The 15,656-nt window shown below is 32.5% G+C and overlaps 1 protein-coding gene across 6 annotated transcripts in view; it reads left to right on the top strand.

Moving 5' to 3' along the window:
* Positions 1–15,294, top strand: part of HDAC4 (histone deacetylase 4) — a 57,126-nt gene extending 41,832 nt beyond the window's left edge. For 5 of the 6 annotated variants that reach the window (XM_065344009.1, XM_065344012.1, XM_065344010.1 and 2 more), the window contains 19 exons: positions 3,778–3,854; positions 4,649–4,752; positions 5,630–5,746; positions 6,282–6,388; positions 6,487–6,612; positions 6,686–6,949; positions 7,037–7,228; positions 7,387–7,500; positions 7,592–7,712; positions 7,788–7,935; positions 8,020–8,249; positions 9,332–9,514; positions 9,756–9,919; positions 10,118–10,237; positions 10,450–10,572; positions 10,661–10,801; positions 10,885–11,055; positions 11,142–11,281; positions 12,768–15,294. In XM_065344009.1, the coding sequence (XP_065200081.1) occupies positions 3,778–3,854; positions 4,649–4,752; positions 5,630–5,746; positions 6,282–6,388; positions 6,487–6,612; positions 6,686–6,949; positions 7,037–7,228; positions 7,387–7,500; positions 7,592–7,712; positions 7,788–7,935; positions 8,020–8,249; positions 9,332–9,514; positions 9,756–9,919; positions 10,118–10,237; positions 10,450–10,572; positions 10,661–10,801; positions 10,885–11,055; positions 11,142–11,281; positions 12,768–12,822 (2,697 nt within the window). In that variant the 3' untranslated portion in view covers positions 12,823–15,294. The remainder of the gene's footprint in view (positions 1–3,777; positions 3,855–4,648; positions 4,753–5,629; positions 5,747–6,281; positions 6,389–6,486; positions 6,613–6,685; positions 6,950–7,036; positions 7,229–7,386; positions 7,501–7,591; positions 7,713–7,787; positions 7,936–8,019; positions 8,250–9,331; positions 9,515–9,755; positions 9,920–10,117; positions 10,238–10,449; positions 10,573–10,660; positions 10,802–10,884; positions 11,056–11,141; positions 11,282–12,767) is intronic. The other variant, XM_065344013.1, reaches the window with a different exon arrangement.
* The last annotated feature ends 362 nt before the right edge of the window (positions 15,295–15,656 follow it).

Genomic DNA, 15,656 nt, shown 5'->3' with positions numbered 1-15,656 from the left:
GCTCGAATGCCATAATGTCAAAGGTAAAAAGAACCTTTTAGCGAGAAGTTTGTTAGATTAGGAAGAAATAACTCTTGCTTCTCAGTTTTTACTATTTATTAGTGCAAAGCTTTTCAAACACCAAGTGTTCATCATCAGGCTTAAATCACTATTGAACAAAATAACCAAGTCTACAAGCTTATATACTAGTGTACAAGGGTGTGGTAGTTTAACAGTACAAGGGTGTGGCAGTACAAGGGTGTGGTCATGTGGAAGAGGGTGTGGTTGTAGGTGAGGATGTGGTAGGAGTCATGTCTTCAAGTTTGGTTTTAATAACAGAAAGTAGGATATTTTCTAAGGGTTTTAAGTCATTATTTAGTAAATTTGTTTTGTTTTTCTTCATGGCTATTGCTTCCCTAATGTTTAATTGAGATGGTTTATCTATTTTTTGTATGAGGTTCAGGTTTTCAAAGGAAGTAGTGTGGTTGGTGGCAATGAGATGATCTGAGAGAGCAGACTTATTTTCATATTTGTATTTAGCATAATAAAGATGTTCCTTGAACCTCTTTTTGATGTTTCTTTTGGTTTGACCTATATAAATTCCTTGGCAATCTTTACATTTGATTTTGTAGATGCCACTACAGTCTTCAGGTTTGTCTTTGTCTTTAGTGTTACCAAGAAGGTTTTTAATTTTGTTATCATTGGTGAAAATGGGTTGTATGTTGTGTTTTCTGAAGACTGTTTTCATTTTATTTGTGAGAGGGGGATAGTAACTGATCCTAACTCTTTTGACATCATCTTTTTCAGCAATAAAAGTTGTGGCATCTCTGATTAGTTTTTTGTTTTCATGTTTTCTTATAAGTTTTTGGATAGATGTTTTTGTGTAGCCAAGGTTGGAAGCAATAGACATGATGTTTTTTATTTCTTTATTTTGGTTATTTTTATTTAGGGGGAGATTTAAACACCTGTGTATCATGCTGTTGAAAGCAGCAAATTTTTGGTTCCAGTTTTCTTAAACAGTGTAGGGTACACAATGTTTTCCCTAAGTGTGTGGTGTTTAACAGTAAAGTGAAAACTCCTTCCACAAAAAGGGCTCTAGAGAAAGCCAAAACCTATTGGTTAAGCTCTGAGCTTCACAGCCTGTATGCAAAAAGATCCAGCATAGAAGTGGAACTATATGCACTTCACAAAAAACTAAGCCAGACCATACCAAAACTGCAGTGGGATGAAATGGAAAGAAAGATGTTCAGATCAATTGAGGAGAAAAAGAGAAAGAAAAGAAATTCACAAAACAAAAAGTTGAAAAATCTGTTAAAAGAAAAAAGTAACCATAGTGGTGTTAGCAATGTTGTTAGTGTCAGTGGCAGTGACAGTAATGGTGTTAATGAGACTACTGTGTATGTGAAAAACCTAACTGATGTGGTGTTCTCCAAAGAAGAATTGGATCTTCTAAACAAGGGTCTAAAATTCTCTTTACCACCCATGAGGCCTCCTATTGAAGATATTATTTCTGATGTGGATGCTTCATTGTGGAGAGAGACCTCAGAAACAAAAATCAGCATAAAGAAAGAAGTGGTAGACATCATCAAAACCCATAAACCAACAAGAATTCCATTTCATCCCCACAACAACACCATCAAAAGCTTGAGACAGAAAGGTGTCTACTATATGAAAGCAGACAAGGGAAACACCGTAGTGATAATGAAGAAAGATGAATACTTGGAAAAGTGTGAAACCCTTCTTAATGAAGGACCTTATGAGAAGTTAAAAAGTGATCCTGTGGATAAAATGGTGAAAGAAGTGAAAAGTTTGGTGAAAACTACTCCCTTCCTTAATAACACTCCTTTTCCTTCCAATCCTAAAGTTCCTAAAATGTACTGTCTTCCCAAGATCCATAAACCTAACTATCCTATGAGACCAATTGTGGCCAATATCAACTCTCCTTCCTATAACATTGCCAAAAAACTCCTTTGTAACCTCCAAAACCTTCCTTTTCCTGAAACTCTTCAAGTTAAAAATAATTATGAACTTGCAGAAAAACTGCAAGGGATTACTATTAATGACACAGACAGGCTCATATCTTTTGATGTACAAAATCTTTTCCCCAGTGTGCCTATTCCTGAGACTTTAGAAATGATAGAAAACTGGCTAAAAGAACAAAATATCAACAAAAAAGAAATAACCCATTATATGAATACTATAAAATTATGCACTTCCCAAAACATTTTCCAAATAAATGGAACTTACTACAAACAAACAGGAGGCACAGCTATGGGCAACCCCTTATCTCCCTTTTTGGCAAATTTTTTCATGAGCCACCTTGAGACAAAATTCAAAAAGAACAATAAAAACTTTCCCAAAGCATGGTTTAGATATGTTGATGACATCCTGTGTATCATTCCTGAAGACTTCAACATTGAGGAATTCCTCAATGCTTTAAATAGTCTCTATCCTACCATCAAATTCACTTATGAGCTTGAACAACAAAACAAACTCCCTTTTCTGGACATGTTAATCATTAGACATTCTGACCATCTTGAATTTGATATCTATAGAAAACCCACCCACACCAATAACTACATTCCTTCAGACTCTTTCCAGCCTTGGAACCAAAAATTTGCTGCTTTCAACAGCATGATACACAGGTGTTTAAATCTCCCCCTAAATAAAAATAACCAAAATAAAGAAATAAAAAACATCATGTCTATTGCTTCCAACCTTGGCTACACAAAAACATCTATCCAAAAACTTATAAGAAAACATGAAAACAAAAAACTAATCAGAGATGCCACAACTTTTATTGCTGAAAAAGATGATGTCAAAAGAGTTAGGATCAGTTACTATCCCCCTCTCACAAATAAAATGAAAACAGTCTTCAGAAAACACAACATACAACCCATTTTCACCAATGATAACAAAATTAAAAACCTTCTTGGTAACACTAAAGACAAAGACAAACCTGAAGACTGTAGTGGCATCTACAAAATCAAATGTAAAGATTGCCAAGGAATTTATATAGGTCAAACCAAAAGAAACATCAAAAAGAGGTTCAAGGAACATCTTTATTATGCTAAATACAAATATGAAAATAAGTCTGCTCTCTCAGATCATCTCATTGCCACCAACCACACTACTTCCTTTGAAAACCTGAACCTCATACAAAAAATAGATAAACCATCTCAATTAAACATTAGGGAAGCAATAGCCATGAAGAAAAACAAAACAAATTTACTAAATAATGACTTAAAACCCTTAGAAAATATCCTACTTTCTGTTATTAAAACCAAACTTGAAGACATGACTCCTACCACATCCTCACCTACAACCACACCCTCTTCCACATGACCACACCCTTGTACTGCCACACCCTTGTACTGTTAAACTACCACACCCTTGTACACTAGTATATAAGCTTGTAGACTTGGTTATTTTGTTCAATAGTGATTTAAGCCTGATGATGAACACTTGGTGTTTGAAAAGCTTTGCACTAATAAATAGTAAAAACTGAGAAGCAAGAGTTATTTCTTCCTAAGCTACCTGTAGGTTTTTACCTACTTCTCGCCAATTTTAAATTTATCATTGGAAAACTGCGATTTTTTTTTTTTTTGGTGCCCTGGTGGTTGTTTGAAAATGGAATTTTGAAAAACATTTTGGTATTAGGTTCATTTTCGTCGCATTAATGCAATAATTTGAAAATATTTTGAATAAGTTATATAGATAATTTCAAATTTTTATATTTAAGTACATTGGTAAATTTTACTCTTATGTCGTGTGATTCATAATTGAATATTTTTTTAGGGATTTTTACTGAATAAAAAGCAAAGAGAAGCTGCAGCTGCATCAAATTCAACATCTCAAGGCCAATTTCGAAGTTGGTACGTATCTGTTGCCATAATCATCCCCCTATTGTCGAGTTTATAATTAATCATATTGTTGTGCTAGTCGAAATCTCTCGAATCCTACGTGTATTAAGTGAACTCGAGTGTGTAAGAATGATTACGTGAGTTTTCCAATAAACAACTAGGTAGTTGTAAGGCCTCTCATTAATGAAGCTTCAGTATGTCTACGTTATCGAGTGTATATTATTATCACACGATAAGATTTCTACAAAATGCGACGGTAGAAAATACGTAATATACTTACATATTGATATAGGTAGTATTTTGATGTAAAACCGTCGATTTGTTTAAAAATAACACATTTATATCGATAGTGCGTTTGACAGTTTATTTTCCAAAACGTTATGTTGCGTATATATTTTTTTGAGTGGCTCGAAATACATTTGTAGGCTGATGGAAATTGATTTATGATATACTTATACCAAAAGATAGGAATTAAAAACATGTTTTCAATAAGTTTTAAATTCGAGGGTACTTATTTGTATTAAAAGCGAGTTTCGTATTAAATGACTAATGTTTTCCAAACCGAAGAATCGATTTGAAATAAAAGTGTTCGAACAATTTACGTTGTACATTTCAAATCGGCTTAAAAGGTCGTTATTCGAGCTCGGGGTGAATTTTTTTAATTGCTGAAAAAAAAATAGCTTTGCTGATCGAGTCGTCTTAAAGTACCTCTGGTATTATTGAAGTATTTTAAATTTATACTTACCATAAATGGTCTTCAATTAATAAGTTTTTTGATTTTGATCGATATTTTTGTTTTTTCGCAGGAATATTTTACAATCTGAGCCGAATGTTGCTAGTGGAACCACTCCATATTGTTTGAATTCCTTGCTAGGAAAATTCGACGATGATTTTCCTCTTCGTAAAACAGGTATATTTGCAGATCTTGTGTATATTATCATTTTTTTTTTAAACATGCGTTCAAAAAAATTTTCAAGTAACAAAAACCACTAACTTTGCGCGTTATTTATTGTATGTGTGTGGTTTTTGTTTTCATACTATTAAAATATTGCCTAATTCGAATAGGTACCTTACATCTTTAAAAATTTCAATTTGAAAAAATTTATAGTTCGATATTTTTTAAACGGATTGAAAATGTTTTGAAATCAGCGAATTTAAATTCTGAAGGATTATTTTTAATCTTCGTTCGTAGACTAAACAGTTTTTTTATTTTTATTTGACCAATTTTCGATTCGCTGCTCTTCAACAGATTCTTGCAATTTTTAATTCAAAATACCAACCGGTTTCATGCCAAGGAAATGAAAACAAAAGGAAGGGTTGTTGTTCAGTATTGAAACTGGACAGCTGATGTCTAGGAAAGAAAGTCTCAATAATGCTTTCAAAAACAGACTTTTCAGAGTATTTCTATGGATCTGATCGAAAAAAATAATTTTTTTCTGAATAATAGAGAGAAGGATTAATAAAGAAAAAAAGTGTTTATAGGAAATTCAAAACTTATTCGATAAAAAAATCATGATAATTTCGAACGAAAAATTATTTCAAATTATAGTTACTTAGTATTTCCCCAAATGTGGATAACGCTAATTGTCTACGTATAGGTACACTTGCTCTTGTATGTATGTGCAATTTGCATAAAATAATTACTTGTGAATTTCGTTTTTGTTAGTTTTTTTCTTTTTTATTTAACTTAGATAATTTATTAACTCGTAGTTACATATTAATATTAACTATATTGTTTGGTTTTTTGATGCTATAACATTATAATGCTTTACATAATGTGCATGTAGCCTCCGAACCAAATTTGCTAAGACTGCGGTTGAAACAGCGTGTTTATGAACGACGATGCAGTCCTATAGCTCGCAAAAAAGATCGATTGTTTAACAAAAAAAAGTCTTACTTGACAGGTTAGTATGATTATTTTATAATGTGCTCGAATACGCGACAGAATACACATTTACTTTCGTATTCCTCCCAATCATTCGATAACTTTTGGAACTTTCGACTCGATTAGTATAGATTACGATAAAAGATGCAGTTGCAGAGTTTGATTCGTATGCATTGGAAATTTCGTATACAAATATCACCTTCGTAATACGTTATATGTATTTGATGACATTTTCAATCAGATGTGAATAAAGTAGTTAAAAATAATGGAATTCTTCAGCGGTAATAAAACAGCTGCTTATCAAATCGTTATCCTCGCATCATTTCAATAGAAAATAATAGTCGATAATTCTCGAACGTTTAATTTATTGTATCAAATTCTTAAGAATTTTGTCGCTAAAACGAGTAAAAACTAATATGTACCTATACCTATTGTGTAATGACCAGCTTAAGAAATCTTCTTGCTGAAACGAGAAATTTGAATAACATTTTTGAGTCGAGAGAATTTACCTACTTGTTTGATCGACCTTTTCATATTGTTATTGTTTGTTTTAGTTGAAGCTTCAAATAGTAATTCAGATTCAGCGCCGAATTCGCCTCCAGTAGTTGTTTCTAATAATCAAATTTCGCCGTCCGGAGGTCCAAATACGCCCATACAAGAGGTATGTACTATGTACCTATCTATTGATCTGTATTCTGTTTTGAATTGACTATGAGAGTTGATTTTCACATATGTGGTGTTTTTTATTATCGATTATAGGAAGTAGAACCTCCTTATGGGCAATTAACTAATAATAACGACCGTACTGGAAGTGTAAATGACGTACCTTTATACAGTAGTCCCTCATTACCAAATATCTCATTAGGAAGGCCACCCTCTTCTACGGTAGGTTAAATTTTTATTCACGTTGAATAATTTTTGGAGAGTAGGGAGTTATTGGAATTTTGATTGCCTGCAGGAAAATGCTAAACGATTAGCTCCGGTATCCGAGGCAGAAATTAGAGCTGCGTTTACAGCTAGGCTCGGGATGCCTTTAACGGGACAACTTCTTCCTTCAACCCTTCCCTTTTATCCTACATTACCAGGAATCGAAACGGTTTCCGAGTATAGTAATCCTACGTCTCCGGCTTACATTCACAAGCAAATGCAAGCATTGGAACAATCTCGTCAAAATTACTTTCCTTCCATTTACGAAGCCCCACTACCTATCACAGATTCTCAGGTTTGTGATTTTTTTTTCATCTCATACTGTTCAAAATTTAAATGACGTGTCATATGTATTGACATTTGGTGTTTATGGTGTCGTTAGGTTGCGCACGCGCGTTTAAATAAACAAGGTCACCGTCCATTGGGGAGAACGCAATCGGCTCCTTTACCTTTAGGACACCCTATGCTTACAGCATCTTCGCCCAATAGCCTAGGTGTGCATTATGAAGATTGCAATGAGCAACAAGCTCAACAGCAACAGCAACAGATGCATGCGCATAATTATCTGAAACAAGTTAGTCAATGTTTTACGATAAATTTTTAGAGAATGTGTCTGAAAAAAATAACCATTTCCGAGTTGAAAATTTTAAAATATGGCTAACTTAAATTTTAAAAGCGATGTTTTACTCGTGTTTTTTAATTATTTTTTTTTCAATTTTTTCCCTCCTACAGCAAATTAGACAAACAGTTCTGACCAGAGTTGGAACCAGATCTCAGTCACACACAACCGTGTCTCAAAATAATAAAAACGAAGAAGAACAGGAAGATGATAGTATTACGTCCGAGGTAATTTATCTACGATATTTATTCAGAATGGAATTTTTTACGTCACGATTGTATGTATTTGTATTTCTAATGGTGATTTTACTCTCTACAGGTAATAGATTTAACGGGCGGTAGAAATAATTCGAATAAAAATGACAGCAATGGAGAACAGTTTCCAAATCAGAAACAAATCAGAGAAAATATGTTTAAAAATTTATTACAAGTGAACGACGGTAAGTGGATCAAACTTTTACCCATCAAAATATTCCACAAGCTGCATTTTCCTAATTTCAATTATTTTTTCACAGGTTCATCGTCAGGTACATCACATCCTGCTAGGCCACTAGCTCGTGCATTTTCTAGCCCCCTTGTTGCGATAAACTCCGAAGCTGGGGCTCCTTCTGTTCTTAATGCGTCAGCTGTAAATCACTATATACCCTCTGTTAAATTATCTGGGTTAGTTGACCCTAAAACAGACTAAATAAACGTCCAATTTATAAAACTAGGTTGTCATTTTGTTTTTTTTTTTTGATTTTGCAGAAGTCCTCATAAAGTGACCACAGCTTTGGCTTTTGATAGTTTGATGTTGAAACACGCATGCATTTGCGGTAACAATTCTAGTCATCCGGAACACGGTGGGCGATTACAAAGTGTTTGGGCAAGATTGGTGGAAACTGGTTTAGTACAAAGATGTGACAGAGTTCGGTCCCGAAAAGCAACCCTAGAAGAATTACAAACTTGCCATTCGGAAGCTCACACGTTATTATTCGGTACGATAAAAGAGTTTTTAATTAGATTATTATTTTATTTATTTACTTATTTTATACGCGTTGTTTGACCCGGAAATAAGATTATTTCCGTTCGAATTCAATTTTACTGATAATTACATGTTTACGTTCAGAATAATGGAGGGGAAGTGGATTTTTTCATTCATATTTTTAATTCAACTGCCTACGAAAAGATGAATACGATATGGCGGTTTTTTAACTAATTTTTTACGTGTCCTCTGAACGGATGTTTCTGAAAAAAAAATTGAAAAATTGTCTCCCTGTTCACTGAGAAGGGTGAAAAAAATTTTAAATATATTCTTACTTGAAACGTAGACAATATTTTATTTCCAAAAAATTAAATAAATGAAAAGCAATGAATAATTTTTACTTGTTTTTTTTTTCTATGGAAAGTCGCTTAAAACTGATCTGCTTGAATTTGTTTTATCATGTTATTCTATTATTTTTGTAATACAGTAAAAGTCGCTTATTATTATAACGGTTAATGTTATAAATCGCTTTATGTTATTAAAACTGTTCGGTCCCGATCTTTTATATCTCATTACATTGAAATTCCATCGGTTATTGTAATTAGAGCATCGGATAATGTTATAATTTTGAAGTGATTTTTAAGCGTTCTTTGCATTTTTATGTAATTTTAAAATGTTTTCAACACTTTTTCGCCCAATTTTTGCCTAATTTTTCTGAAATTTCAGTCTTTTTTCTGATTGACATCATTTTTAATACTTTTTTCATAACTTTTTGAAGATTCAACCTATTTTCAGCACTTTTTCTCGCAAATTTTGTAAAATGTTAGTTCAATGACTACAAATTCAGTAAAAAATTGACCATATAAAAATTTTTGGCAAAAAAGTCACTTTTTTGTTCAATCGGTTTGTGTTATAAGTCGGTTAATGTTATTAAACTGGGCTGGGACAAACGTTATAACATTAAGCGACTTTTACTGTAATAGCACGGAATAAGTAAATTTGACCAGAATTGAAATTGTGTTCTTGTGTTACTATTTTACAATTTATTTTATAAGCTCATTTGAAATAATTTCTTTCAATTTTTCGGTTATTCAGGTACCACTCCTTTAAATCGACAAAAATTGGATGCAAATAAACTATCCGAATTGTCGTTGAAAAGTTTCGTCAGATTACCATGCGGTGGTATCGGCGTCGATTCAGATACTACCTGGAACGAATTACATACAGCCCCTGCAGCTAGAATGGCTGTTGGTTGTGTTATAGATCTCGCTTTTAAAGGTACATATTTACTTTTAATTATTTTCGTCTGATTTGCACCGGAAAACAATTTCTGTTTTTTGAGGAGAGAGGAGAGGAAAAAGTTGGCATCATACTTCTTGTTTTTTGAGCGAGTAGGTACGCTAAAAAAATGAAGAATAAGTTGAATTGAATAAGATCTTTCCCCAGTCCCTTTTTTAAACTTCAAATTGCTTTTGTTCATTGAACGTGAATTTTTTAACGATTTTGTTTTTTGTTTCAGCCGCCAGTGGTGATATCAAGAATGGCTTCGCTATTGTCAGACCTCCTGGTCATCACGCTGAAAGTGCCCAAGCAATGGGTTTTTGTTTTTTCAACTCTATTGCTGTGGCCGCCAAATTATTGCAACAAAAACTCGATTATAGAAGAATATTGATCATCGATTGGGTAAATTGAAATTACAGTTTATCGAGTGTATGTAATTTTGGGCAAATTTGATTTAAAAATTCGAGATTGAAACTGCATGCGAGAAGAAAGAGAATTTTTCCACGTGCTGAGAATTTTAAAATTTAAATGGGAGGTTTACGAATTTTTAAAATTTTAAAATCGAGTTATCCTAATGTGTTTTTTTTTTCTTTTTTAAAGGATGTACATCACGGTAATGGAACGCAGCAAATATTTTACGAAGATCGACGAGTTCTGTATTTATCTATTCATCGTCATGACGATGGTAATTTCTTCCCCGGCACGGGCGCGTCGATAGAGGTAAGAGTTTTCAGAGATTTGATATAATATCGAGCTTTCGTTTTGAATTGATCGGATTTTTTTCTTAACGAGACAAAAAATCAGAAAGCTACAAAAATTATCAAAATTCATTGTTGTAGCGTTTTCTTTCGTCTTCTTCTCAGTCTGACGTATGATGAAAAATTCAAATAATCATAAAATTAAAATATTTTACCAACTTGATTTTTTTACAGTGTGGCAGTGGTAGTGGCCTCGGATATAACGTCAACGTAGCCTGGAGTGGAGGTCTTAATCCACCTATGGCCGATGCCGAATATTTGGCAGCATTTAGAACGATCGTTATGCCAATAGCTAGGGTAAGAATAATATTTCAAACAAATAGATATCTATGAAAACTAAATCGCTTTTACGTTGTAATATCGTATTGCTGATTTTTTCCCGCAGGAATACGTGCCCGATATTATTTTAGTATCTGCCGGATTCGATGCTGCTTCCGGCCATCCACCTCCTCTAGGTGGTTATAAAGTTTCGCCCGCTTGTTTCGGATTCATGACTCAACAACTGGCCCAATTGGCTGATGGAAAGGTGAGTTGTATTCACATGATATACTAATCGCATTTGTTTTTTGAATAGGAAGACCTATAATAATTTTATCTTCACTCCACCAGGTGGTATTATCCTTGGAAGGAGGTTACGATTTACCAGCGATTTGTGATTGTTCGGAAGAATGCGTCAGAGCACTTCTAGACGGCAGTTCGTCGCCGGTCAGTGAAGAAGAATTGAGAAGACATCCGTGCCAAAACGCAATAGACACGCTTCAAAAAACTATCGCTATACAAGTGAGTGTTTCGGAAATAGGTATTATTAATTATTATTTTTTAATATTATGTCGATTTCTTAATCGTGACAATTTTTTCCTTATTAGCTTTCACATTGGCCCGTACTTAAAAAATTAGCCCATACGGTGGCTTTAAGTGCGGTCGAGGCTCAATTATGCGAAGAAAACGAAGCGATTTCTGCGATGGCCTCATTGTCTATGAATAAACGAAATTCAGCCAATTTGAAGTAAGTTAATTTTTTTTTAATAAAGCTGGAAATTCATTGAATTGTAAGAATTTTTTATTCCAAAGCAGAGAATTAATTTGTTTGATAATTATGGTTTAAGGATTATTTTACGCGAATGTTTATGTTGGAAAAAGTCTCCCCCTCCCCTTCTCTTGTAAATTGGACGATTCTATGCTTTACATTACGTAAACGATGTTTGGTCCTTTTTTCTCGTTCTTTCTCTAATTGTATCTTGAGAACAACAGGTATCTGGAAATTTTTCTCAAATGGTCTGTTAGAACTGGAAAATTTGGAAAAATTGATTTTTTAAAAATATCAGCAACCCACCTTCAAATTTTGAATCATTAAAGGATTGAAAAATCGCACAGAATAACTTGTATTTTTGTTTTACGATATTGAGATCAATATACCAAATATTTTCTCTTCTCTCCCCCCTCTCTCTTTTTCAGCGTAAAAATTTTTCTGATCCCCTGAAGTCGTGAAAAAAAAACATGAAAATTTGAGACAACTTTGCGATCTATTGATTGTTGTGTTTATGATAGGGATGAATTCTCTCTAAAAATTTTATTATATTTTTCTATGTACATACAACAGCCTTCTTCCCCTCTGGAGTGCAACGTATCCTGCGTTTTTGGGAAGTTGCCCATATTAAAAGAGTTGCCAAATGACGTCGGTAGACTTGCTGAAAAGTGAAGGTCTTTCTATCTTGATCTTGTATGTCTCATCTTTCTTATTGTCTCCCTTCAAATACGTTTGAAAACTTTTTTAAAGAAATTGTTAACATTTTATTTCAGAGGAATTGAGGTGTCTAAATGTTTTAAAAGGATAACAAGTAGGATTTTCGCTGAAATTTGAGAAACAGTTCGACGTTTAGTTCAAGAAATTAATATTTTTTTCCAATGCGCATAATCTCCCCTCCATCCAAAAAAAAACTTGAAATCCTCCTCTCCCCCCCTCCCAATAAAAACTTGAAAATTGTTTCAAATCTATTAATGTTTTTTTTCATTGGCTAAATGAAAAAAGAAATAAAAAATTGAAAAAAATGTCAAAATCTCAATTAGTATAGTTTTTCAAGAGAAAAAAAACAAAATTGAAAAGAAAAAAGACTAGGTATATTAAATATTTGATAATATGGATTTCCTCCTTTCACTTCTTCACAAATTCTCATGGGATTTCTTGTACTTTTTGATCTCATTTCATTAAAATTGGGAACATTGAAAATTTTCATGCTTGTATGGATTATGTTATTTCTATTTCCAGTAATTGAAAAAAAAATCGAGAAGAGGGGTAAGGGGAGATCTTTTCATTTTCCGACTTTTGATATCATGTAAACACGGACAGAAGTCTGTGAAATAATTTCAAGCAAGTTGAGAATATGTACTCGAAAAATAATCCGGTTGAATAAGCGCAATAACAAGCGACAAATCAACCACCATAAAATTCTTCTCCAACGTTACCTAACTCCTGTATTATTTTCTGTTTACAGAAACATGGTGCCGGAAATCTCGGTCGAACCGATGGAGGAAGATGAAGAAAAATAGCCATGTAGCCGATCAGTATTGCGAGTGGCGCGTTGGTTTGAAACTAAATCACGAAATCGAATCGACCTCGTGGAAGTATAAAAGTACGTACCGTGATTTCGAGTCAAAAAAGGTGCATTTTTTCAGCATTTGGTTATCGTTGAGCTATCTTGCTGTTGTTATTGGCGTGTGTAATCATCAATTCCATCGATATTTTTAATGTTTTATTATCCCCTTGCTGAATATCGACGGTCATAAGCGTGTACAAAAAAACGTATGTAATAATTGTACTTAATTTTGTGTTTACATTTTACGTCTAAGATACGAATTAGCTAGCGATGAATTACGTAGCCGTTCAAAACGGCCGTATTTTTTAGATTCGAAGATTCGGAAGGGATGGATTTTTTTAATAGAGCGAGTGATCCTACTGTACGAACTGCGTGTGATTGTGAATGTATGTAGTAAAAGGCATTTCGTCGTACAAATATTTTTTTTTTACCTTTGCAAAAGCGTTGATTTTCTTTTAAAGTTTATTTTACATTGTTACCGATTTTATTTATTTTCTTGTTTAGAATTACGTGATAGAAAAATTCCACGTAAATGATTGTGTGTGATATTGCTTTTAGTAGATTGGACCGTATAGCCCTATGTATATCCAGTTATTGTTGTTTTATTACGTTAGAATAGGTAATCGAGATGGTGCAAGTGGAACCTACGTAGTAGAATTTTTCGATTTTTCTCATTTGACTTGTCTCGTTGTGTTTTGTTTTTTATGTGTGTGTAGATTTTGTTTTTCGAGCAGTTTAAATTCGAGAAACTGCGATAGTAGTTTCTCACTCATACCACTCTTTATTGTCATGAAAGTATTCTAAGATTTGCGATTAAATATAAGGAAAAAAAATTAGGTATTTGTTTCCAATATTCTAGCATGGTAAGTTGCGTTATCGTCAATTTTTAAGTATTATTATAAAAATAACGCTTCGTATTGAAAATTTTTCTCGAGTAACTTTCAACGATTGGAAATATTGTCGTTTGATTTTTCACGACAATGCAAAATGGAAAAAAAATATTGTGCTCAGTTCAACATTCCATTGTTATTTTGTTGTTTTTTTTCCTTTCCTACGATTAAAAATAAACGAAACCCAATTCGAGTTATTTTCGTGTAAATTTCTTAGATTTTTTTTTTCGTTTGTAGGTATTCGTTTCGTTATTGTTGTGATTTTATTTTAACGTTAAAAATTATGCTGGAATATTGATAACATTTATAAATTTTTTGTTACCGTTGTGTGCATTTGAAAAGACCAAATTTATAAAACACTGGAAACGATTTGAGCTTGAAAAGTACAATTTTCTGATTACCAATAATTTTTTTTTTACGATACAATAATTTTTTTCTCATCAAATTCATATCAATTTTGATTTTGTTTTTTCATTCGTATATTTTTTGCTAAGGACGAATTTGTGTCTTTCATTTATGAAACTTGATTTATTTATTAAGTTGTCTCGTTTACCGACGTTTACCTACTTCAAAAAAAAAAATTACCGTCAATTATTTTTTCCGAATTGATACATTTTTACAAAGGTTAAACCTAAACCGGTGGTTATTTTTATTACTGATTTACATTCACAAATAATTTTTTTTCTGTGTGGTTTTCATGATTTTTATTTTATTACGTGTGTATTTTTTATGTTGCATATGAAATATGCGAAGTGTGAATATGAGGAATGGAATGATTCTTATTTTTGAATGTTTCCCCTCCTAGCTTCTTCCTTTACACTTCAAAAAAAAAAAAATTTCTATCGCAAAATAATTTCCATTGGTACCAGAAGTCCTCAAAATATATAAGTTTTCACCTTGTTGACAACTCGAAATTTTATCTTGTGGGAAACTTATTGGGATTTCTCGTGGTCTTTCTTCACAGGAATTGATCTTGAGAAAATAAACTAATCGTGAGTCCTTATGTAAAATGGAATGCTTCCATATAATTTATAAAAAAAATTGTTAAAAAATAGAAAAACGATAAAAAAATGTTTAAACTACATTATTTGAACATTTTTTCGAAAAATTGAGATAATGTAAAAAATTGAAAAATTGATATTTTTGTGAGCTTGGAAATTTGTGAAAATTAAATACAACAAAAAAATTGAATAACTTTGGAAATTAAAAGACCAAATTAATGTTTCGTTGATCAGGAGCTAAAATGTTGTACGTTTTTTTCTCATGAAAACGAGCCAAGTGGAAATGAAGGAGTCGAGGAAAGGGTTAAAAAATCTCAAAATTACATAAGTATCATCCAAATAAGGTAACTTGGGGAGCGGCATCAATTGTGATAAGATGTAAAAAAAAGTTTTTTTACATTAATAAACCGATGAAATGAAGTGCAATATTAGAAAAAAAGATATCAACTAACAATGCAGTTGTCTGTTGATTTGGATGAATAAAATATGTGAATTAATTTACGTGTCGAAATCGTAATAAAGAAATTTGTTGTCTATAGTTGTCACTTGTTTTTTCTTCTTTCGTTTTTTATGTGTTAGTTATTTATTTTGAATAAATGTATTTTTTTTTTCATTATTTTTATTTTACAAAATCGGCAATAGTTACCATATTTAATTGAATTTTGATTCTAGCAAATGTAACAAATGAACGGATAATTCGCGAGTCATTTTCTTGTATTAGTGTAATTTGTGAAATAAAACGTTATCGAAATTTCACCCATTTTAATCCAAAATATTTTCCATTCGGAATATTCGAGTTTCCTTCGGAAAATTTTTGCTACGATTTTTTATCGGTGGTATCTCATTTAACGATAATATACTCAAATTACATTTGATCTCCTGTTTTTTGAAGTCAT

The sequence above is a fragment of the Planococcus citri genome, chromosome 1 (genome assembly GCF_950023065.1).
Source record: "Planococcus citri chromosome 1, ihPlaCitr1.1, whole genome shotgun sequence".
Taxonomy (NCBI): Eukaryota; Metazoa; Arthropoda; class Insecta; order Hemiptera; family Pseudococcidae; genus Planococcus; species Planococcus citri.
This window is presented reverse-complemented; position numbering and strand designations above follow the sequence as displayed.